We start from the raw sequence: 23374 nt of genomic DNA on the forward strand, positions 1-23374 counted from the left end.
AAGGAAGCTGAAGTAGAAAGCCAGTCTGAAAACAGAGGATATGGGGAAATGGTGAGGTGAGAACTGTGAGCAGCATCTATAACTCAATACTTTTCAGCATTGTGACATAGGAGACGCACAGCTATCTCTGAGAGTTTGCAGTCTTCACTGGAAATCGTCATTGGCTGTTTCACTTTCTACATGGTTTAATAATTTATTCAATTAATAATTTAATTTAATAATGTTAAAGTCCCATTTTACTTCTCAGATTCTTAAAGAATCCTCTTCTATTCACCCTAAGGATTCTCTAAGTGTCTGTAGACTGTTAGAGCTGTCACATTTCCCTAAACTAGGCCAAAGCCAGTTAGCTTATGTTGGAATCTCCTTTTCTATGCCATTCAAATATAATAATAATGATTATCATAATAATATAATTAAAACCTTGCTTCCCCTTCATAGTCCAAACAACTGTCTTACATTGTTTTAATGGTTATCATTCACAACACCCAACAGTTTTGTACTTTACGTGGCCAATCAATCCCAATTGTCAGCTTGATTTGCAAAGTACATTTCTGATTCTCTTTCAGCACATTGTGAACTTAACTGCTCTTCTTGAAGCTTTTATGCTTTACCCACAAGTCAGTTGTAGAATTTAACTTTGCTGTTGATTGCTTGTGATTGCCAATAAATGTAACACAAAAATTCAAAAGATTTTACCAGACTACCATCTGGCAAAGTGAAGTGGGTGAAAACACCCGGCAGTGATTTGTTGTCTTTAAAATAAGATGATGACAACTAGACTGTCAGAATGAGAGAGATTTTACATTTGTGGGATTTTCTGACTCGGGTGTAAGATCTTTTAGTTGACCCCAGATAGATAGAACACAATTTGACATAGATAGTGGTGAGCACCATGCTTCAATATCTTGGATTAGCCTTGAATTAATGATGACAAATATGGCACTATTTTTCATCTTGAGGATTTCTCCAAAGGATAATATTAATCTGGCTAGGAAGATGAAGTGAAAAAGAATTAAAGTGTGAGAGAATTAAAAGGATAGTGGCCAATCATGCTACCATGGTTGTCAAGTAGGATATGATGCCAAGTGCCTGCAGTGGGTGGGAGTCCAGATATATAAGCAGCCTGAACACGACATCAGATTCTAGTGGAAGAGGTGGCAGGCAGGAGAAGATCTGCTTTCCGAATGGCTCTTTGCACCAATGTATATAAAGGGAAGCCTTGGGATGATGAATTTAATAACATTTTATCTAAGGTAGGTCCTGTTTGTATCTCATATATAATAATATTATATAATATAATACAAGGCAATGTAATACTTTGAACGGGTTTTTTTCTTATTATTTTCTTAAGGATATGGAATTGCAAGCAATAGAACAGATCTTCTTTTTCATGTTTGTCATTCTTTTGAATGTTAGTCAATACAGAATTCTGTATAAAGCATACCTTTCATTTTAGTGTGTGTATTCTAATGAACAACATAGCTAAATCAAAGATTTTGATGACGACTGGGGAAACTGGGAGGATGAGAGTGGGGATATCCATAAATATCCAGTTATTCAGAGAACAAAGCTATCAGAATTCATGAAGCTCAGCTTCTATGAGAAAAAAGAAAATTGTCTCTATAATACAGTGAGTACTACGATAGATACAGAATCAATCGAAAATATATAAATTGCCAGAAAGGACTTGGTGAAGATTAGTCAGAAGAATACTGAGGAAAAGAAGAGATGCACTTGAAGTAAACAATAAAGGACCTTTAAAGTCAGCAGTGGTAAAACTGGCAGAACATAAAAGCGGCCAAAAGAACTAGGCCAAAAATAGTAAGTGAGCAAATCTGAATAAACATTGGATGGTAATAATATAAACTAAGATAAAGATTTATTTTATTAAACAAATTTATATAGCTGCCGAATTCACACAAAGTGGTTCTGGGTGGCATATAACATTAAAAATCTACAGTTAAATATTCACAGTTTAAATCCCCCCTCCCCCACCTTGTGGCAATGGCAACAGAATCAAACAAGCCACGTGTCCAATTCTGAATGGGGTCCCCAAACCTGATGAGAAAAACACGTCTTCAAGATCTTGCAGAAAAGCAACAAGGTGAGATATCTTTGGGAGGATGATATTCCAAAGGGAGGGAGCCACCAGAGAAAAGTCCTTGTTCCTAGATCCCACCAGATGTTCTTCTTTGGGACTTGCAATATGCCCTGCCCTCCTGCTCTGTGGGCTGGGTAAATGTAATCAGAGAAAGGTAGGTTGCCCTGTAGGCAGTGGTGGGATTCAAGTAATTTAACAACCGGTTCTCTGCCCTAATGATTTCTTCCAACAACCAGTTTGCCAAACTGTTCAGAAAGTTAACAACCGGTTCTCCCAAAGTGGTGCGAACTGGCTGAATCCCACCACTGCCTGTAGGGGCTTTAAAGGTGGTAACCGGCACCTTGAATTGCACCCAGAAGCAAATCAGCAACCAGTGCAGCTCTTATAAAAGAGGTTGCATAGGCAAATTTGGATTTACACAAAACCATGTAGGCTGCTGTATTTTGAGCCAACTGTAGCTTTTGGATGCTGTTCAAGGGCAACCCATGTAAAACACATTATAATAGTCCAAATGGGACCATGGGGTGGGTGACTGTGACAAGGGCCTGTTGGTCCAGGGTGTAACTTGTGCAGAAAACACAGTTGTGCAAAGGCCTTCCTGACCATGACTGCTGCTTGGTCTTCAATCTGGAGTCACAAGTCTAGGAAAGCCCCCAAATCATGCACCGGGTTTGTCTGGAGCAGTGCAGTTTCTGGAGAATCCCCACAACCTCCACAACAGTTCTGCAAAAACCAAGGATTCCCAGTCACTTGGCCTTCCAGGGTTCGGTTTTAACCTGTTGTCCCCCATCAGGCAGCAGGTTCATAAGTTGTTGTTTAGTTCACATCAACAACCTCCAGGCACCATGAAAGGGTCGTCATGGCATCACTTAACTTACCACAGGCAAAGATGTACAACTGAATATTATCGGCATACTGATAACACATGAGCACATGACGGCCGTGGCCAGGGGGGCCTTTTATCAGGTTCGCCTGATTCGCCAGTTGCAGCCCTTTCTGGATCGGGACGCCTTGCGCATGGTCACTCATGCCCTTGTCACCTCCCGGTTGGACTACTGTAATGCTCTCTACATGGGGCTCCCCTTGAAGAGCATTCGGAGGCTCCAACTGGTCCAGAATGCGGCTGCGCGGGTGGTTATGGGTGCAACTCGTTGCGCCCACGTGACACCCCTCCTGCGCGAGCTGCACTGGCTCCCAGTGGTCTTCCGGGTGCGATTCAAGGTGTTGGTTACCACCTTTAAAGCGCTCCATGGCATAGGACCCGGGTACCTTCGAGACCAACTTCTGCCACCAATAGCCTCCCACCGACCAGTCCGCTCCCACAGAGAGGGTCTCCTCAGGGTGCCATCGGCCAAGTTATGTCGGCTGGCGACACCCAGGGGGAGGGCCTTCTCTGTGGGAGCCCCAGCCCTGTGGAATGAACTGCCCCCGGAAATACGTAAGATCTCCGACCTCCGGGTGTTTCGCTGCACTCTGAAGACCCTGTTGTTCCGCCAGGCCGGGCTATTAACATAACGTTTTAAATTGGGGTATTTTAAATTCCTGGGATTTTAATTGGAGCCTAATTATTTAATGATTTTAAATTTTAACTGTTGTTTCTGTTTTTGTGTTTTTAAATAGGCTGTACACCGCCCTGAGTCCTTCGGGAGAAGGGCGGTATAGAAATAGAAATAATAAATAAATAAATAAATAAAATATCTCACCCTGTGGTGATGTATGATCTCACTCAATGCTTTCATGTAAATGTTAAACTAGGAATGGAAAAAGTGGAGTAAGCACCTACCCAAAGCAGGGGCCGAGGGACAGATCTCTGGCTCCCAATCAACACCAAATGGAAATGGTCTCAAAGAATGGAGTCAAACCAGAACAGCAATAGATTCCAACCCCCCACCCCCAGTCTGCTAGCAATGTAGGCTAGGCTGTATTGGTCGTTTCAGGGAGACCCATATTTGACTGAATTAGATGCTGGCTAGTGAGGCAGGACTGGCAGGAGTGCACTGGGTTTGGATGAGCTCTCTTCCTCCCAATGGAGGGGGCCATTGGGGACATGCCAGAATGGGGAGCAGGGATTCAGTTTTTCTTGTGGTCTGCTGCTTCCTTTGTTCCTTTCCCCCCAAGAAAAGTGGTAAGTAATTCTGTAGGTCAGCCAAAAAGAAGGAAAAGGTTTCACCGAGACACACTTGAGGGTTGTGAGGGAACGAGAAATGGCACAGGCCTAAAATAAATGTTGAAAGAAGAATGACCCAAGGGACTAGGGCTGTCCAGTTTCCTTTTAAAATTTATATATTTCACCAAAAGGAATATTTGCATAGGTTGTTGTACTTCATTGCTATACTGTAAGAAGTTTTCTTGCTTTGTTCACATTATTTAACTGTGGTTTTATCAAGTAATGCAAATTTTTTTTTTGCATTACCCAACACATTGAGCCAAGAATTGGGTTTGCACAATATTTGAGTTTAATATACACTTGGCTAGCTGTGATTCAGAGTCATACAAACACACCCACAGTCTTGACCTTCTTTTTAGGTTCCAGGAAAGGTTTCACAAGCCATTTTTACTGATCTGCTAATTCAAACCATGCCCAAGATTGGTAATTCAGAATGACTTGATTAGTAAGAGCTTAGAGAGGCCAAAGTAAACTAGTAATTAGCTTTCTCGGTGCTTACTTGGCCCACCGACTGGTTGGCCTTCTTATATGTGCACTGCGTTTGAAAGCAACTTGAGAAAGCTGAGGTGCAGAGCAGAAAGCAACATAAACAAGTAGAAGAAAGTGTTACTTTAGGATCACTGTTTAGAAAGAGGAAGTGTATGACGCTGACAATGCTGACATCAAAGTATAGCAAGATTAAAATTATCTTGCAAATAATCTTATATAGGATTTCACTGAGTAGGCATTCCGCAATTGAGTTCATATTTGAGTTCACTGCTGCTGCCTGGACTAGAAGACATCCAAAGTCCCTTCCAACTCTGTTATTCTGTTTGTCTTCTGTCCTACCTTTAGTGATGGCCAACATCAAATATACTTACTGATAGTCCTTGTTTAACAACCACTTGTTCAATGAACATTTGGAGCTACAACAACACTTAACAAATGGTACTTATCACCTGTCCTTGAAGTTCTAGCTCCTCTGCAGTTATGTGATTGTGATCTGGATGCTTGACAACCGACTTGTAATATGAAAGTTGCAGTGTCCCACAATCATATAATTACCATTTGCAACCTTCCCTGCAAGCTTCCCACAAGTTGTCAGTGGGAAAGCTGGCAGGGAAGCTCACAAGTTACTCCAGTTAGTTGCTCGTACTCTTCCCTACCTATCAGCAACCAACGCTAGCCCTACATGTTGGTGATGTACCGTGCATGCCCCTGTGAACTCCTCCCCACCTAGCAGCATCCACTTACATCCTTGCCAGCCTGCTTGAAAACCAATTAGTCTCACTTAATGAAACACCATCCTCACTTAACAATGGCAACAGTGAATTCTAGCAATGCCATTGCTAAGCAATGTGGTCATGTGATGTTGCGCTTAGTGATGGAAATTCAATATTGTTAACCAAGAACTACCTGTATAAACTAATTGCTTTAGTCAGAATAACAGAATAACAGAGTTGGAAGGGACCTTGGAGGTCTTCTAGTCCAACCTCCTGCTCAAGCAGGAGACCCTATACCATTTCAGGCAGGTGTCTGTCCAGTCTCTTCTTAAAAGCCTCCAGTGATGGAGCACCGACAAATGCTCTGAAGGCAAGCTGTTCCACTGGTTAATTGTTCTCACTGTTAGAAATTTCTCCTTGGTTCTAGATTGCTTCTCTCCTTGATTACTTTCCATCCATTGTTTCTTGCCTTGCCAGATTTACACAACTCCTGCAGCCTTTCTTTATATGTTTTATCCCCTAATCCTCTAATCCTCTTTGTTGCTCTTTTCTGTACTTTTTCCAGGATCTGAATATCTTTTACATAATATGGTGACCAAAACTGGATCAGTATTCCTAGTACCACTTATAAAGTGGTATTAGTACATTACATCACCTTGATTCTATCCCTCTCTTAATACAGTCTAAGATTGCATTGGCTTTTTTGGCTGCTGCTGCACACTGCTGACTCATAAATAATAATAATAATAATAATAATAATAATAATAATAATAATAATAATAATAATAATAATAAGTTGACCACCTGATCAGTGGGTGCAGCAAAATTTCACAAACTGACTACCTACAACGCCATGACCGTGTTGCTAAAATCATTCACTGGAAATTGTGCCAGAAGTTTGGATTTGAGTACAGCAAAAACCACTGGGAACATTAGGTTGAGAAAGTTTTAGAGAATGAGAAACTCAAGATCTTGTGGGACTTTAGGATTCAGACTGACAGGCACTTGGTCCACAACACACCTGACATAACAATAGTTGAAAAGAAAAAAGTATGGTTCATTGACATTGCAATACCTGGTGATGCACGAATTGAAGATAAGCAGCAAGAAAAAATCACAAAGTACCGGGACTTACAAATTGAAGTTGAGCGACTGTGGAAAAAGAAATCGTGTGTTGTCCGGATTGTAATTGGAGCCCTCGGAGCAATACCCAAAGGGCTACCTCGCTATTTAGAAATTCTAAATTTGCCGGACTTGAACATTTTGACTCTACAAAAAACCACCTTACTAGGAACAGCTTACATCCTCCGACGATACCTTAACAGTTCCTAGGTCCTTGGTTAGGACTCGAGCTGCTGAGCTATTAACCAGCCTCAAAGGCTGTGAATCTCACTAAAGATTAACCAATAAATAATAATAATAATAATAATAATAATAATAATAATAATAATAATAATAATAATAATAATAATAATAATGATAATAATAATAATAATTTTATTTCTATACCGCCCTTCTGCCGAAGGACTCAGGGTGGTGTACAGCCTATTAAAAACACAGAAATATACAGATATCAATTAAAAATAATTAAAATTATTAAATAATTTCGGCCCAAATTAAAACCCAAAAATTTAAAACACCCAATTTAAAATCATTTACATTGATAGCCCGGCCTGGCGGAACAGCAGGGTCTTGAGGGCACAGCGAAATACACGGAAGTTGGAGATCTTGCACAATTCCGGGGGCAGTTCATTCCACAGGGCAGGAGCTCCCACAGAGAAGGCCCTCCCCCTGGGTGTCGCCAGCCGACATACCTTGGCCGATGGCACCCTGAGGAGCCCCTCTCTGTGGGAGTGGACTGGCCATTGGGAGGCTACTGGTGGCAGAAGTCGGTCTTGAAGGTACCCGGGTCCTAAGCCATGGAGCGCTTTAAAGGTGGTAACCAACACCTTGAATCGAACCCGGAAGACCACTGGGAGCCAGTGCAGCTCGCGCAGGAGAGGTGTCACATGGGAACAACGAGTCGCACTCATAAAGTGATATTTAAAAGTGATGGTCCACTAGGACTCCAAGATCCCTTTCACAGTTACTGCTATTGATCCACCTTTCACCTAATCTGTACCTGTACATTTGTTTTTTCTTGCCTAAGTGTAAAACCTTACTTTTCTCTACCTTGAATTTCATTTTGTTAGATAGGCTGTCCCAGGCTGTCCCAGGCTGTCGCGATCCATCTGGGTCCATCTGGATTTTGAGATGGATCTTCACGGGTGTTGGCTATTCCTGCCAGTTCTCTTCTCTCCGAGTCCAATTTTTTTCTCTATTCATTTATTTCCCTGGGGCTACAATTCTGTGCTTGTGTAGGTGTTTTTATTTTTTTAGGCTTTTGAAGAGATTATTTCTGATCATCGGTAAGGAGAGAGACTGTTATATCTCTGCTCCGCGTGCCTGCCTGGAAATCAGCTTAGTCTGGGGATAAGAATGCATATTTCCTGAGGTTGATTATGTAAATGTATTTTAATACTCCTATACTACTACTCTTTAAAGAAAGAGAAGATGATTGGCAATCCTTCTCTGGCACAGAAAGTTGGGAGGACACAACAGCAAAGGAACTGTCCAATTGGAGAGAGAGTAGCATCTGGCAGTCTGGACTGAACACCTGTCATGTTGCTGCATTTCCAGCCCAGAAAGAATTTTCTTAAGCAGAGTAGAGTCCAACTGGCTCACATATGGGGCAGAGGCAGCGTAAAGCACAATGTAGGCACACCGGAGATGTTTCTGGCTTGTTAGCCTCCTCTAGCTTCTCTTTTCAAACCTGACTCCTGGATTTAATTGTGGGGCAAGTATTAAACCAATTGAGACCTTAGAGAGCATCTGCTGACCAGAATAGAGTTTCCTTTGTGTAAAATGGCTCCTTTTCTATTTTGCAGCTTCCCCTTTCCCAATTTTTCTTTTCTTAACAAAAACCATATTATAGTTTTTTCATTATAAATTAGTGAAAGGCATTGCACAAGGATTTGGCAGAAAATGTTTTGGGTGGAGGGGTGTCTGCCAAAACTTTCTTTAAAAAAAAAAACTAAATTTGTTTCTGAGTGATCTCTTATGATTACACCCAGATAAAATTATTTTTACAAAAAGTAGAGTTATTTTATATACGGAAAAAAAGGAATGAAAGATGTTACAAGATTGAAAATGTCAGCAAATGGCATAAATCTGAATTGGCTGTTTAAATAAATCTTTACACACAGACAACTGGATATTATTACTTTTTTTTTAAATAAAGGTGGGTGTAATTCCATCCATTGGACTAAATATTGTTTTCCATATTTCTATAGAATCCAGGAAGGTTTCCCTATCACCCCTGAATTTGAATGTAAAAGCATATAATTTATAACAACAGCAAAAATCTGTTTTCCATAGAGGAACCAGTGCCTCAAAGTGAGTGAGGTTGGGGCAAATCAACCTTGATTTGATCAGGATTGGAAAGGGCGTAACTGTATTTGAGTTCTGCTTCAAGATTCAAATGGATTAGATTTGGGGGGGGGAAGTACCAAATTATCTCTACCTTTGGTTGGGAGTCAGGTCTCTTGTGAGCAAGACTGTGTTGATTTAGGATTGTGGTTTGCTGGAAATGAGTTGATTTGCAGAAAGAACAGAAACTGGTTCTCATATATCTATGAGAACAATATCAGAAATAGACTGAGGAAAATGGCAAGCACAAAGAAAGTGGCTGTTACTCTTCCACTTCCATGTTCAGTGATTTAAATGAACCCCAAATGTGCAGAATTTAACAACGGGATCAATCCTAAACCCATATTTAGCATGCTGAGAGCTGAACTGAATTCCCGCTTGCATTGACAGGTTCAGCATGGAATTATAGCATTCCATTAGGACAAGGAAGAACAAAGTTAAAGCTAAGAGCAGAAAAAGTGAATGAAATCCAAGCAGTGTCAGCTTTGCCACCCCAAAAACTCTCTGCCTGGCAGAGAGTTTAATGATTACTCACACCAATCAATGTCTCCCTTTTCTTTATGTATGGTAATAAAAGCAGTTGAATCTGCAGTGTTGAGAAGGGCTTTGCAGCTACTTGATTCAAATTGCAGTATTAATATGTGATTTGGCTTCAGTTCATTAATCTGCTTTGGGGGCGTGTTGATTGAAACTTTGTCAAATCAAACCCTACCTTCAGAACTTGGTCCAGACATATTTTCTATCCGAATAGCACAGCTGTTACTTAGGAGGGTTTTGCAATACATTCAAGTGGAGTTTTTCCACAAAGCATGTTAGAATGAGCAAGCTCTTAGAAGGCTCAGCCAGCAGCTAAACATTTCCACTTGTTTGCATTTATGAGCAGGCAAAGTAACCTTGCTTTGATGGCTGTCTCTACAGTAATGCTTCCAGTGTATGTTTTATTACTTCAATTGGAGAATGCTTTAATGTGCATTTTCAAGGTGCTGCAACCAATTACTCAGCAAATCTGTAAAAGTATAGAGAGATTATTTTAAAAGAATTAGACATATTGTGTCTTTTGTCTAAAAATGTTTTTATCTTCTGTGCTGTGCTGTGATAGAACCCATCAATTTATATTTATTTTCTGTGAAGGTACACAGTATAGTTGCAAAAGGATTCACTTCATTGCTGATTCCCTGGCAGGTTTTGATCCTTTGAATTAGTACAATAATATATCTTGCCCAAATTGGCCTTGGATGAAAGCCAACCAGTCAAATGTCTTCATATAATATTTCATCACAAATAATATATCAGATACCCATTTATTCCTACTAATTTCAGGGAATATTTTCAAGCAAATGGATGGGGTTTTTAATAAGGTTTGTAAGGATTGTAATAAGTAATAAGGCTTATCTTTCATAATAAGAAGAATGTGTTTTTACACACTTTATCACTTGCACTGCATTTATGGATTTTCCAACAAAATGTGAAACTACTGTTTCCTCACAGAAACAATGCCTTTTTATTTTATTTTCAAAGATTTGAATAAATGTGGGGCCTTGGAATACTGCTGTATTCCTTAAGGTAGTTTCACATAGAAAACGGGCATATTTCCTTACAGTACCAAACTGGATTAAAAAAAATGGAACTTCACCATTTAAGTACAATACATCACCACAATAGGAACATTAAAGTCCCTAGAATATGATTTTATCATCACCGCATGGTAATTTAATCATGTAATTAAGAATATATAATGTTGTGCCTGCAATTTGATAAATTCAAAATACAGTAACTAATCCAGATTACCAGAGACAAACTGTCTTCCTTATGTACTTATTTAAACCTAAAGATTTTCAGAGGTCTTCACAGTATGCCTGAGCTTGGCAGCCATTAGAAGTGCTCTGTTGGGAGAACTCGGTGGGTAGGAACTGAGCTGAGTCAGGTTGCAATTAACAAAAAACCTTTTTTGCTAACAATAATAACAGCTAACAGGCTAAACTCCCGTGAGGGCAACAGCAACAATTGCCGTTTGACAGCTGCTTAAACAAGAGAGCTGTCAAACGGAGAACCAGTGACAGGTTTGCATTTTCCCCGCTCTTTTGGCTGCTCGCGTCTTAGCCAATCAAGATCGCCCAGCAGCCAGCAAGTCTGTGGGTGGCGTCGTAGCCCCGAGGACTTAACAAGAAGGATCCTTCTTTATGCCTGAGGTAAAAGGTAAAAGAGTCATGCGGATTTTACTCTGCTAGTCATTGACAATTATAGAGCGTTACTGTTCTACTGTTGAGACCTCCGCTGGTTTCTGGCTGTGATTATGTGCCCTATTAAGAAAATTTCGGATTTGCATGGGTTACCAAGTTCATTTGCAATCACTTTTACAATCACACACCAGGATGATCTAAAACAATTTAGTTTAAAAATGCAATGTTTGTACAAAAGCAATAGAGAGTGCTTTGTCATAATTCTTTGGTTTATATTGTCCAATACTTAAGAGTATTTTCAATGGTAGAAAAGTACCCAAAATTTAGTAAAAAGTGGACTTAAATGAAAGTTTCTCCTGGGTGAATTTTTAATGAGTTTCAGGGGTTTAATTATATTATCTCAACATTGCTTGCTTCAACACTTGCATTGAAACAAGCAAGGATTTTTTAATTTTTTAAAAAACAAAATTAACTTCTATGATTAGCGAAAAGACATCTGAATTTATTGCTAACTGGAAATCTCTTATGGACTTTTTGCATAAAAATTAAAAAAAATGAACTTGTGACTTCTGGTTTTGATGATTAGACAGGACAAATTATAGAAAGAAGAGTAATATAATATAATCTCAGAGAGAGAGAGAGAGAGAGAGAGAGAGAGAGAGAGAGAGAGAGAGAGAGAGAGAGAGAGAGAGAGAGAGAGAGAGAGAGGTTAAATATATATTTGTACATATAACTGCTATGAAGAATATTGGAAGCCAGCTCTATATAGGATTTTTTTTCTTTTCTATTCTTCCTTAATTTTTTTCTTTTTTTTGCCTCATTTTATTTTTTAATTTCTTATTTTTTTTCTTTCTTATTTTCTATTAGCTTGTATTAGCTGTTATCTTTTTGTTTAAAAGTTTTAATGAAAGTTATACAATAAAAAAAGAACAAAGGTGCATGATGCTCCTGTCAGTATATTGAATGTTATCACAAAATAAGTCAGAAAATCAAATACAACGCTTCACTGATGAATAACTAGAATGTATGTTGACTCTGTAAATTTCTTAGAGAGTGCTGTAAAGCACTATGAAGCACCAAGTCTAAGTGCTATTGTAGTAACTTGATGCTAATATAAATTTTACCAGTGTCAATCTAGCATCTGGAAATGATAGCATTCCCTAATCATTGAGATGACATAAATAGAAGCTGGTATTCATAGAATCCACCACAATCAAGAACATTCAGTTTGAATTAGGTTTTTGAGCTTACATTTAATCAAGATAGAAAAAGGTATTGGTTAATTACATTTTTATATGTGTATACAGTAACTGTACGTTGCACACCTGCTTTGTTATGTTATGCTAGTCACACATTGCTACTGATGCTTATTATTGTCAAGTACATTAATTTGTTTATCGATGTAGAAATGTGGTAGAGAAAAATCTGGCCAATCCATCAAAATTAACTTTTTATTTAAAACAGGACTCATCAATTTTGCAATTGTAAATGCAAAATTGTGGTCAAGATATGTTAAGAATTAAGGTCCAAAAAGCATTGAAATACATGCTCAGCTCAGGAATTGTGATCAGTAACAGAATCACGTTCATAAGTCTGTTCACACATTCACTGGGATGTTCCTAGGGTTACCTATTTTAAATTACAGGGGGCTACAAGACATTTTACTTAGTTGGAAAAAGAACCAGGAAAAAACGTACTATCTTAAATCCAATTAGAAATTTTTTGTTATACCCAAAAACTGCTCCTATTCCAAAGCAGGTGTTTTTTAAATGCTGCATTTATCCTGCAGTAAGGCTTCTCAGACTATGCTTTCAGTGAAAGTTCTAATAAATACTCTTTATGGCATCTATAAATTGGTCTAGTAATCTGTCTTTTGCCCAAACTCTAGCAAATTTTAACTCTGTGTGGCCATGGCAAGACATAATAGTGTATGGGTTATAATAGGACAGTCCTTTTTTTGATGTTACTAAATGCTATTAATTTGCCAAAATGACAGACTGCTGAAAAAGAGGTCACCAGATGGCTCAACCCAAACTTTGAAAGTTTTCCAAGACATGCTGAATCAGAGACCAATACAGTTGACCAAACCATTCCATTATGTCTAAATTCTATGTAATATTTTGCCAAACCAAAAGGAAAATGTTGCTATACGGGAAGTAGAGTGTGAGTCTACTATGACGTATAGCATTTAGAAACCCAAGTAAGAAGAAACATATTTGGTATGTTGGTCTATTATGGTACGTGAGAATGACCTCAAGAGACGGGGGAAGAATGTAGCAGCAGGAACGTGGACATGAGAAATGTTCAGCAATCATCTTCCCTAGTTTATTGGACAATAATGGTGATGGAGGGAAATATACTTTCAGACTTGCAAGGTTCTCTTAATACAACCTTACAAATACTGCTGGTTCTTCTGGGTGTGCTTTTTGTCTGGACTACCTAGCTAAGCTAACAGTAGTACATAAATGTTAGTGATCCAGATTTTTAAGGGATTCTCTTCTTTCCCATGCCTCATCATTATGTTCATGTCAAATCCATTCATAGTTCTACATAACATATAAGATTTAAATGATTATAGGATATAATTTAGCAAAAAGAATGAAAAGGCATTACTTTTTGTATGGCTTTTTTTAAATGCTGACAAGCAGAAGCAACATTGAATCAAGCGTTTTGACATCTTAGCCTACAACATTAACAATACATTCTTTAGATGTTCACACTCCATAATGCAATTCATAATTTCCCATTGCATATTATTTTACCATATCAAGTATGAGATCAAATAATGAACTATAAAAGAGTAACTGTTATCATTTCCAAAATCAACATTTCAGACCTTCTTAAGTGTACTTTAATAACTTTGTTGACTTCAAAGCCATTGATTAGGCACCCATGCATTATTTCTAGGTTACACATAAGGAAAGGTTACTCATGAAAGCAGCCATTTGACAGCATTGAACATGTTGGTGCCCTCCCAGCTTTGTCTTTAAATTAGGAACAAGTCTAATTGCTCTGTTGGTTTCAAAAGCCTATAATTAGACACCAGCAGACTCTGCCAAAACAGTATAAAAAGACCATTTGACAAGATATATTCTCCTGAATTTTATGCAGGAAATGTCTATCCCAAGCTCCTCTCTGCCATTTCTACAGCATCTTCTTGTAGTAAATTATCTCAGGTGTGCTTCTGTTGCTGAGTTGTGTTGCAGGAACAAACACGATCAATTTTAAAGGTCTATTTGTGACACATTAAATTGCAAATCCAAACTATAATCTAAAACAGTATAGAAGTTACTGTATATTTTTTACAATAATTGCAATATTACTAATGGCAATTTATTTCACCTGACATATTAACTTGTTACACATGCGCTTCAGCAGGTTCTGACCAATTCTGGAGAACCGGTAGTGGAAATTTTGAGTAGTTTGGAGAACTGGTAGTAAAAATTCTGACTGGCCCCGCCCCCATCTATTCTCTGCCTCTCAAGTCCCAGCTGATTGGGAGGAAATGGGGATTTTGCAGTAACTTTCCCCTGGAGTGGGGTGGGAATGGAGATTTTACAGTATCCTTCCCCTGCCACGGCCACCAAGCCACGCCCACAGAACCGGTAGTAAAAAAAGTTTGAAACCCACCACTGATGTGCTTCCTATTGAGTTTCATTTGCAATTACAAGTGCTGTTTTTAACTACATTGCTTGGCACCAAGAAAATCACCAGGACTCTGTACTATGTTTCAACCCAACTGATGTGGATCTTCTAGGAAAATCTATTCATGGCATAGAAGCAGTGAGTTGGCACAGAGGGAAGTACTTTGGAAACAATGTTTACTTACAACCTGTCTGAAATGAGGGGAAAGGAAGTCTACCCAGAAATATGGGGTAGATTTCTTCCTGCCTCTCCCTTAACCTTCTTATTGTATGTGGTTACATTTCAAAAGGTATTGAAAGGTATACAAAGGTATTGAAAAGGTATACAGTATTGACTGGATTACTGAGTTACTACTTCCCCAACTGAATAACTGTCTGACTCTTTACTGTTTCTTCATCATGTTGTGCCTCTTCTCAGCTCTTGTCTGGCAGAGATAGACATAAACAAAAACTGAAATCCAGAATTCTTGAGGATTCTTGGGGATTAATAGAGCAGAAGCCTGAGCTGCACCAGGAAGAACCATCACAATCCTGAAAATTGAAATGTTTATGAAATAAAATGTTTCATGCTGGCAGTTCAGTGTTATGGCAACTATAAATATTTAGATGTACTGTATTTGTGTTAATGATGGATTATTTCTACTATTAGATGAGTCACAGGAAACTTGGAGAGCAACATTCCTTCTGATTTTTGTTAGACTGTATATACAAGAGTTTTCTTTTCTTCTCAACTGGATTTCCAATGTCCACCTTGAGACAAAGATACTCAAGTATATGTCATATAATTAAAACAGACTTTTAAACACTTGCCTTAATTTTGATGAAAATAATTATACAACTTAGTAATAAACACGACACTACAAGAAAGCTTTCAAACTTCATACCACACAAAGCTTCCTATGGAAGTTTTTTTTCCAATTTCTTACTCTTTGTACACCAACTATATGTGATTTACTCAACAAATGATGCTTCAAGAACTCAAATTTTCATACACCTTCCTACGTTTTCACTATAATTCTCCAAGACCTTTGGCAGATATGGAAGCTAATGAAATTTGGCAGATACTGAAAAAAATATTTTTTTCCAAAAAATTACTTTTAATGTATTAAGACAATTGCATGGATACAATAAAAAAATAACTCTTTTGGCGTGCCCCCTACTGGGACCAAGTCTGATCTGTCTCCTCCCAGTTTGACCAGCAACATTGCAAGCCATTTAGCTTCTGCTGATGTTCCCATTCTACCAGCCAGTCCCACTGAAGGTGCCAGGAGTCTCACAGACTGTTGGCAGGAATGCAAGGGCAGGAACAAAACACTGAGATAAAGGGCTGAAGGAACCAGTGGGAAGTTCTCATGTAGTGCAAGCAAGGTTCCTGGGGGTGGGAATCATTCAGTTTCTTAATTTATTTCTCAATAAAGATGAAACAATTAACATTTCTTAGCAATACTGGTTTGCGTGGATCTATTATGCTTTACTTGTGCACAAGGTTCATGATCTATGCACATAAGCATATAGCTCAGAGATGGTATATAGCAGGTTCTGACCAGTTCTGGAGAATTGGTACTGGAAATTGTGATTAGTTCGGAGAACTGGTAAATACCACCTCTGACTGGCCCTGCCCCCATCTATTCTCTGTCTTCCAAGTCCCAGCTGATCAGGTGGAAATGGGGATTTTGCAGTAACCTTCCCTGGAGTAGTGGTGGGTTGCCCCCGGTTTGGACCGGTTCTATAGAACTGGTAGTAAATGGCACTTACCCCCTTCGAGATTAGCAAAAATGTACCCTAAAATGAGCCCCATATGTTAGAAATGTAAAAAAAAAGAGGTGGTCCCCTATGTGGTGGTCCTGTCCTGAGGCTCAAAAATATTGGCTAAAAATTAAAGATTGGCTACAGGAAATTACTAATGAACAATTAGACTTAGAACCGGAACTCTTCCTATTGGGAATCTTCAAAAAAAAAAAAAATGTGAAGGGCACAAAATATCTAGTACTACACATATTAACTGCTGCCAGGATTGCCTACGCTCAATGTTGGAAACAACCATGCACACCCGCAGAGAAACTGGTCATACAAAAGGGCATGAATTGCGCAAAAATGGACAAATTAACACTGAGTCTAAAAGATTAAGAGGCATCGATATTTGACAATGTGTGGGAACAGTGGTATAACTGGATAGAACGGAGATAGATTAAAGATAGATAGTTATTAAGTATAAGTAATAGATAAAATAAGAATGTAAATATGCACAATTTAATTTTTGTAAATAATGCACGAATTATCATCACAAGAAAAACACCACAAATAGCTGTTGTTGAGTGAAATAATTTTTTATGTTTTTAATGTAATAAAAGTTTAATAAAGTGTATTAAAAAAAAAGAACTGGTAGTAAAACCGGTGGGAGGCTCTGCCCACTGACCCCGACATCAACAAAGTTGATCTTCGCATGCACAGAAGAGTGCGCGTGCGTGCAAGTGTAACAAGCGCACGCATGGGGGCACAATGCAAACCAGTAGTAAAGTTAAGTAGAACCCACCCTTGCCCTGGAGTAGGGTAGGAATGGAGATTTTACAGTATTCTTCCCCTGCCACACCCACCAAGCCATGCCCACAGAAGTGGTAGTAAAAAATTTTGAATCTCACCACTGGTACAGCTCAGAAGAAATATTGCTAAAGTTGAAGAAATATTGCTGAGTTCTCCCTATTGTCATTTCACATCTGCTGAGAAGTTTCTGTATTTTTATTGTTTCTAATCTTAACCCTAACCATTCAGCTTTCAAAGTGAAGGATTCGTGCAGTTGAGAGCCATTTGTGGTTACTCATCACTTTCTATGACAGTTGCCTCCCTTCCTTACTAATTGTAAATCCAATGAATTCTTTGTGATAGGTTTTCAGATAAATATTCAAAGTTAAGGCACTGTAATATTCCAGCTTCCCTACTTTGGGATTCAATGACTTTGAATAGATTTTGTATAACCATAGACTAGTTTTAGAGTTTGGAATATTACCCAGCTTTGCAAAACATTCATGAATGAATTATGTGTCTTCTGTTACTGCTCACATATGCCCTCTAGAAATTTTTGCTTTGTGGATTTATTTGAAGAAATGATTAACAAACAATACATCATTGTGTGCAGTGGGGCAGAGAAGGTTGTTAAACCTTCTCTAACATTTCACACAATTCTTTCTCAAAATTATCAACTGGGAAATTGTTTTCCTTATCAGGACCTTTTTTTTCACTGGTACCTACAGGTCAAGATGGGGGTGAAGGAAATTGTAATCCAATGGATCAAGAAGTCATTTAATGGAGAAAGGTTGTCCCTGGTTTATTTTTGTTACAATAAATGGAAATATTTGCAGTAGAAATTTGCCAACTGGTTACACGTAAGTTTCTGTAAAATAATATTTTTTTAAAAAAACCACTTTAAAAGAAGGATCTCCATCTCCAACCTTGGCAACTTTAAGCCTGGAGGACTTCAACTCCCAGAATTCTGGGAGTTGAAGTCCGCCAGGCTTAAAATTGCCAAGGTTGGAGACCCCTGGTTTTAAAAGTGATTGAGATGTTTTTAGCATTTGGTGAGTGTCTATAATATAACCCTTAAGACTTGCTTTGGTGTTAAAGTAGGTTTCCTATCAATTCCTCTCTTCTTTGTACTATGGTGCTGGAGGAAGAAGATATAACCTTTTCCTCTGATTTGTACTGCAATTTAGTCAATATGGCCCCAAGATTAAACACTACTAATTTTGAGCAGAAGGACTGTCTTATCTGGAGATTAAAGGGCTGTTCCCCTTCACGGATTGTTATCTTATAGTGTACATTCCCAGAAGGGCTGTTCATGATGAACAGAACTGAGAACTTGTAACTGAGATCAGAATACAATTCATTGGAGAAGGAAATGGCAGCCCACTGCAACATTCTCCCAAGAAAACCCAAATGAACATTCATAAGTAAAACATAACTATCAACATGATATTGGAAAATGAGTTCTGAGATTGAAAGTATCCTGTGAAGTAAAGGGGAAGAGCCGGGGGCAAATGGGAACAGCAGTGGTGCTTCATGTGGTTAGATTAAAGCAAAAGGGATGGTTTGCCCCTGCATACTGACTGCAGGCAAAAGGAAAGTTGGATGCTGCAAAAATTTCATTGGTATGAGGAAAGTCAGAATCATAAATCAGGGCAAACTTGTCAGAGCAGAAGCATCAAGACTGAGCTTTCACATTCTGGGAATCAGTGAATGGAAATGTACTGGAGCATGTCACTTCAGATCAGAGGAGTATCAGATCTACTGTTGTCAGGAAAATCACAGAAGAAATGGAGGAGTTATTATTAAATAGCATCGTAATCAGGGCACAGATACAATCTCAAAAAGATAGAATGATCTCAATTCAAATCCAAGGCAAACCAATCTATATTATAGTGATTCAAATCTATGCTCCTAATACAGATGCAGAGGAAGCATAAGTTGAACAATTCTGTGAAGATCTGCAATAACTGGATGACAACCCCGCTCCCCTCATCCTGAAGATGCCATACTAATTTTGGACACTGGTATGCCAAAGATAGAAACAAAACAACATGTGGAATAACAGGAAAATTTGGCCCCCATGTGCAAAATAAAGCAGGAAACAGACTCATGGAACATTGCCAAGAAAACCCAATATTTGTGGCAAATACTTGGACAACATTGGTTGGACAATATCAAAATCAAGTTGGCCTGAAAATAAATTGAGACGCTCCTCAAAGAAAGACAGAACAGGTTCTGGTTCCAGCTGCAGCTTAGATCATAAACACCTTATAATATTTATGATTTCAAAGACACTATTACAAAGAAATAGTTACCGATGGACAATCCTGATACTCACTGGGCCACAAAAATATGGAAAGCCACTGAATGATTGAATCAAAAACAAAAAGGCTGCTTGCAAGAATAAGGTCCCTGAACCAATTTTACTTTTTTTAAAAAAGTTGGGGGAGGATAAATTGAACTCCCCAGGAGATGTCAAATAACCTGCTGTTGTTTCTTCTGGTAGTAAAATGTAAAATGTAGGAACAAAGTGAGGAGTGCCCATTGTTTATTTTGGCTTCCTTGAAATTAAGTCTTCCAAAGACACTACACAGTTCCTCAGTTGGCAACCATTACAGAATAAATAAACATTGCAAAAGAAGCTGGTCATAAGTTGGTTGAGAAGAACAATTCGTCTACAAACTTTTCAGCACAGTGAACTTTTGTTGCCAAACTTCTTGCACAGGTGGAGAAGTTATAATGCCAATCTGTTATATAACATCACACAAAAACTCATTTGATATATTACTCAAATGTACTTGTTCCGATTTGGGATTGTCCTGATTGTTCTTCTCTAAGTACTTCCTTATCTTTTGTTGTGTTTTATCCCAACAACCCTGCTGCTATAACTTGGGGGGGGGGTTAGCTTTGTTTTATCAGAATATATATGATGGGGGGAAAGGTTTCTGATACTTCTAGAACTATCTTTTTACTTTTTTAAAAAAAAAGTTAATTAATTAACAAATACTTCTATTATTTTCTTTATCTCAAAACATGGCTCTGGGCACCACAAACATGTTCTTAGACATGTTCTTGCAACAAAAATGTTTGGTTGCAAGCCAGCATGTAGTCAGGAAAAGTGATTATCTCCATGAGATATAGATGAGATGATAGATAGATAGATAGATAGATAGATAGATAGATAGATAGATAGATAGATAGATAGATAGATAGACAGACAGACAGACAGACAGACAGACAGACAGACAGATGATAGAGATGTGATAGATTTTCTAGGAACAGCATAACCATTTCCCCCCTCTTTATTTAATTGTTTGGATAATCTTCAGTTTAGTTAATTATTATTTCTTCTTCCAAAGCATTATTTGTTAGTTCACCTGAATTCCCTCTGAGCCCTTTTTAATAAGTGTCCAGTAATATTGATACTAATAGCCAGATATTAATAGCCACTGGTTGCCTTCCGTTTTACTAAAGAGACTGAGACACAGTTCCTTACATTCTTTATGCTCAGCACAGGTAGTTATTTTAGAGAAAGCCCCAAAAGTCAAAATGGCACCCACACAGAAGTCTCACAAATAAGCAATACTTTAATGGTACGAAAACTTATGACTAGGGTGAGTTCCCCATCAAACAAGAACTTGATAAGTGCTAGAAACACTCACTGGTCAGGAAATATGGATGGACTACTGTGGGAGGAGAGCTGAGTGCTTGGAATCCCAAGCTAGAAGTCCTTCACACTGTAATATTTCGAAACCATCCCAATTGTAACATCTGTTTCCCATCATTTTGATTGCAGAGGACAATGGACTTCAAGGTGACTCCAGTTCTGGCTTTTGTGCATCAAGAATGAAAGGAAACTTACAGAACTCCTGTTTTAAGATTTCTGAAGAATGGATGGAGAGCCTTTTACTTCCAATTTCTTTTCCTCTGGAAACTTCCCTTCTGAAATTGGCATTACCTTGGAACAGAAGACGACCTTTGCCTTTGTGCTTTTATTGTTTATTTTCCTTGGTGTTCTCATTGTCCGATGTTTTCGAATCCTCTTAGACCCTTACAGGACTATGCCAACTGCCACCTGGACAGATGGGCTGGAGGGGCTAGAAAAAGGACAATTTGATTATGTTTTAGCTTAGAGCCAGAAATGTAGCTACTTAGAAACATTTCTTGTTCTCACACAGGCAAAATAAGCTAAAATTGGATGTATATTTGGGAAACATGGTGAGCATTTGATGAAAAAAAATCTCTGGTTTTATCAAGGCTAGATATTACCCAGCTGGAAAAGGATGACGGACATAATTTCTGGTTTGTTTTTGTGTCAAACTAATTGATTTGTAAGAACTTCAATTCATATCAGTGCCATGTAAGACTTCAATCCTGTTCACAAAGTAAGCGACTTATCTGGTGGCATGATTTATTTTGAGACGAATGCTGATCTAACCTGAAATCTATCTAGTGACAGATTTAAGAATCTAGTCAACCTTGCCTGATCATACAAATGAAGCAGGGTTAGCTTTCATGACTCCATGGAAGTCCAAGCTCCATTGATAGACTGGATAATTGGGAGGGGGGGGAGACATATCCCAGAAGAACCCAAAGTTAACTACAGATAGTCCTTGAGTTACGGCCACAATTGACTCCAAAATTTATGTTGCTAAGTGAAAAGTTTGTTAAGTGAGTTTGCCCCATTTTACAACTTTTCTTGCCACAGTTGTTAAGTGAATCATTGCATTTGTTAAGTTAGTAACATAGTTGCTAAGTGAATCTGCTTCCCCATTGACTTTGCTTGTCAGAAGGTTGAAAAAGGTGGTCGCATGACCCTGGGACATTGCAACCGTCATAAATATGAACCAGTTGCCAAGCATCTGAATTTAGATCATGTGATCATGGGAATGCTGCAATGATGGTAAGAGTGAAAAGCAGTCATAAGTCACTTTTTCCAGTGCCGTTGTAACTTTGAACGGTTACTAAATGAATTATTGTAAGTTGAGGACTACCTGTACTTTTTTAACAGTGCCAAGAGAACTGAGAGAATCAGCAGAAGTCAGCTTCAGGGTCTATGAAGGTTTTGATTCATCTTCTCACCTTCAGAGCTGCTTCCTTACTTCTTCAGGAAGGATAAAAATAAGCAGCAGAAAAGAGCCATAGGAGTACTATGAGGCTCCAAGGGATAGCAGAAAGCACCAGCAGGAAGTAGGCCTGGGCTAGGCATGTGCCTGTTTCTGGCAAGCTTTGGTGTCAGCCTTGGCAATCCTTTCAGCTTGATGGAACAACAATGCATCACCTGTTTTGCAACAAAAGGCTCACTTTGAAAGCTGCAGGTAAACAGATGCAAATATGGCATAAGCTTACAGTAAGCTGAAATTTATCTACCCACACTTGGAAGCTGCAGGTAATCAGATGCTAATATGTCATAATCTACTCACACTTGACATGAAGCCAAGTTTTATTTTATGCTCCCTGGTTACCAAAAGGAATTGGGTCTCAGCTCCTTTTTATATAAACTTTTTGTACAGCTGCTCTTAAATAAATGGTCGCATTGCCTGCATCTGTTCCAACTCTTTGCGCTGTACTAACAGAAGATGTTGCTTGCACAAAGTAATTTGTGTAAATAATGATTGTTTTATGACCTATTTACATTAAGGGTCACGTCAAACCATCATGTGAAGTTAAACATTTTCTCTCCTTTTCCTGTTCTTTTCTTGTTATATAAAGATTTTTGTGTGTAAACGAAACAAACAATGGAACATGCTTTGATTTCTACTACAAACATGTTAGTCATTAAAAGTCTAGACTCCTACTTTGCTTAGGCATTCAGAAATTTTTGGAGATGGGATGGAGATGGAGTCTGATTCTAAAGCAAGGAAACCTACCAGTGGTGGGTTCCAAGCACTTTAACAACCAGTTCATCCTAAAGACCGAGTGGGTGCAGTTGGGCGGGTGTCATGTGACTGAGTGGGCATGGCCAACTTGATGTCACTCACAGCAAGGTGGGGCAGTGCAGGCAGGGTGAAGTGGCATTGGCCAGAGCCTTAGACTTACCTTTGTGCAGCAACAGCAATGGTGATTCTCTGACACCTCATCTCTTGCTGGGT

At 38.7% G+C, this 23374-nt stretch overlaps 1 protein-coding gene across 2 annotated transcripts; it reads left to right on the forward strand.

Annotated features, from left to right (window-relative positions):
• The first annotated feature begins 905 nt into the window (after positions 1-905).
• CTXN3 (cortexin 3) lies at positions 906-23077 on the forward strand. 2 transcript variants are annotated; one of them, XM_034409997.3, is made up of 3 exons: positions 906-1253; positions 18011-18142; positions 21079-23077. In XM_034409997.3, the coding sequence occupies exon 3, from the start codon at positions 21173-21175 to the stop codon at positions 21413-21415; it is 243 nt and encodes an 80-aa protein (XP_034265888.1). In that variant the 5' UTR covers positions 906-1253; positions 18011-18142; positions 21079-21172; the 3' UTR covers positions 21416-23077. The 2 variants fall into 2 exon arrangements, with proteins under 2 accessions (XP_034265888.1, XP_034265889.1); XM_034409998.3 differs by lacking the exon at positions 18011-18142.
• The last annotated feature ends 297 nt before the right edge of the window (positions 23078-23374 follow it).

The sequence above is a fragment of the Pantherophis guttatus genome, chromosome 2 (genome assembly GCF_059756535.1).
Source record: "Pantherophis guttatus breed Tessera chromosome 2, ASM5975653v1, whole genome shotgun sequence".
NCBI classification, from domain to species: domain Eukaryota; kingdom Metazoa; phylum Chordata; class Lepidosauria; order Squamata; family Colubridae; genus Pantherophis; species Pantherophis guttatus.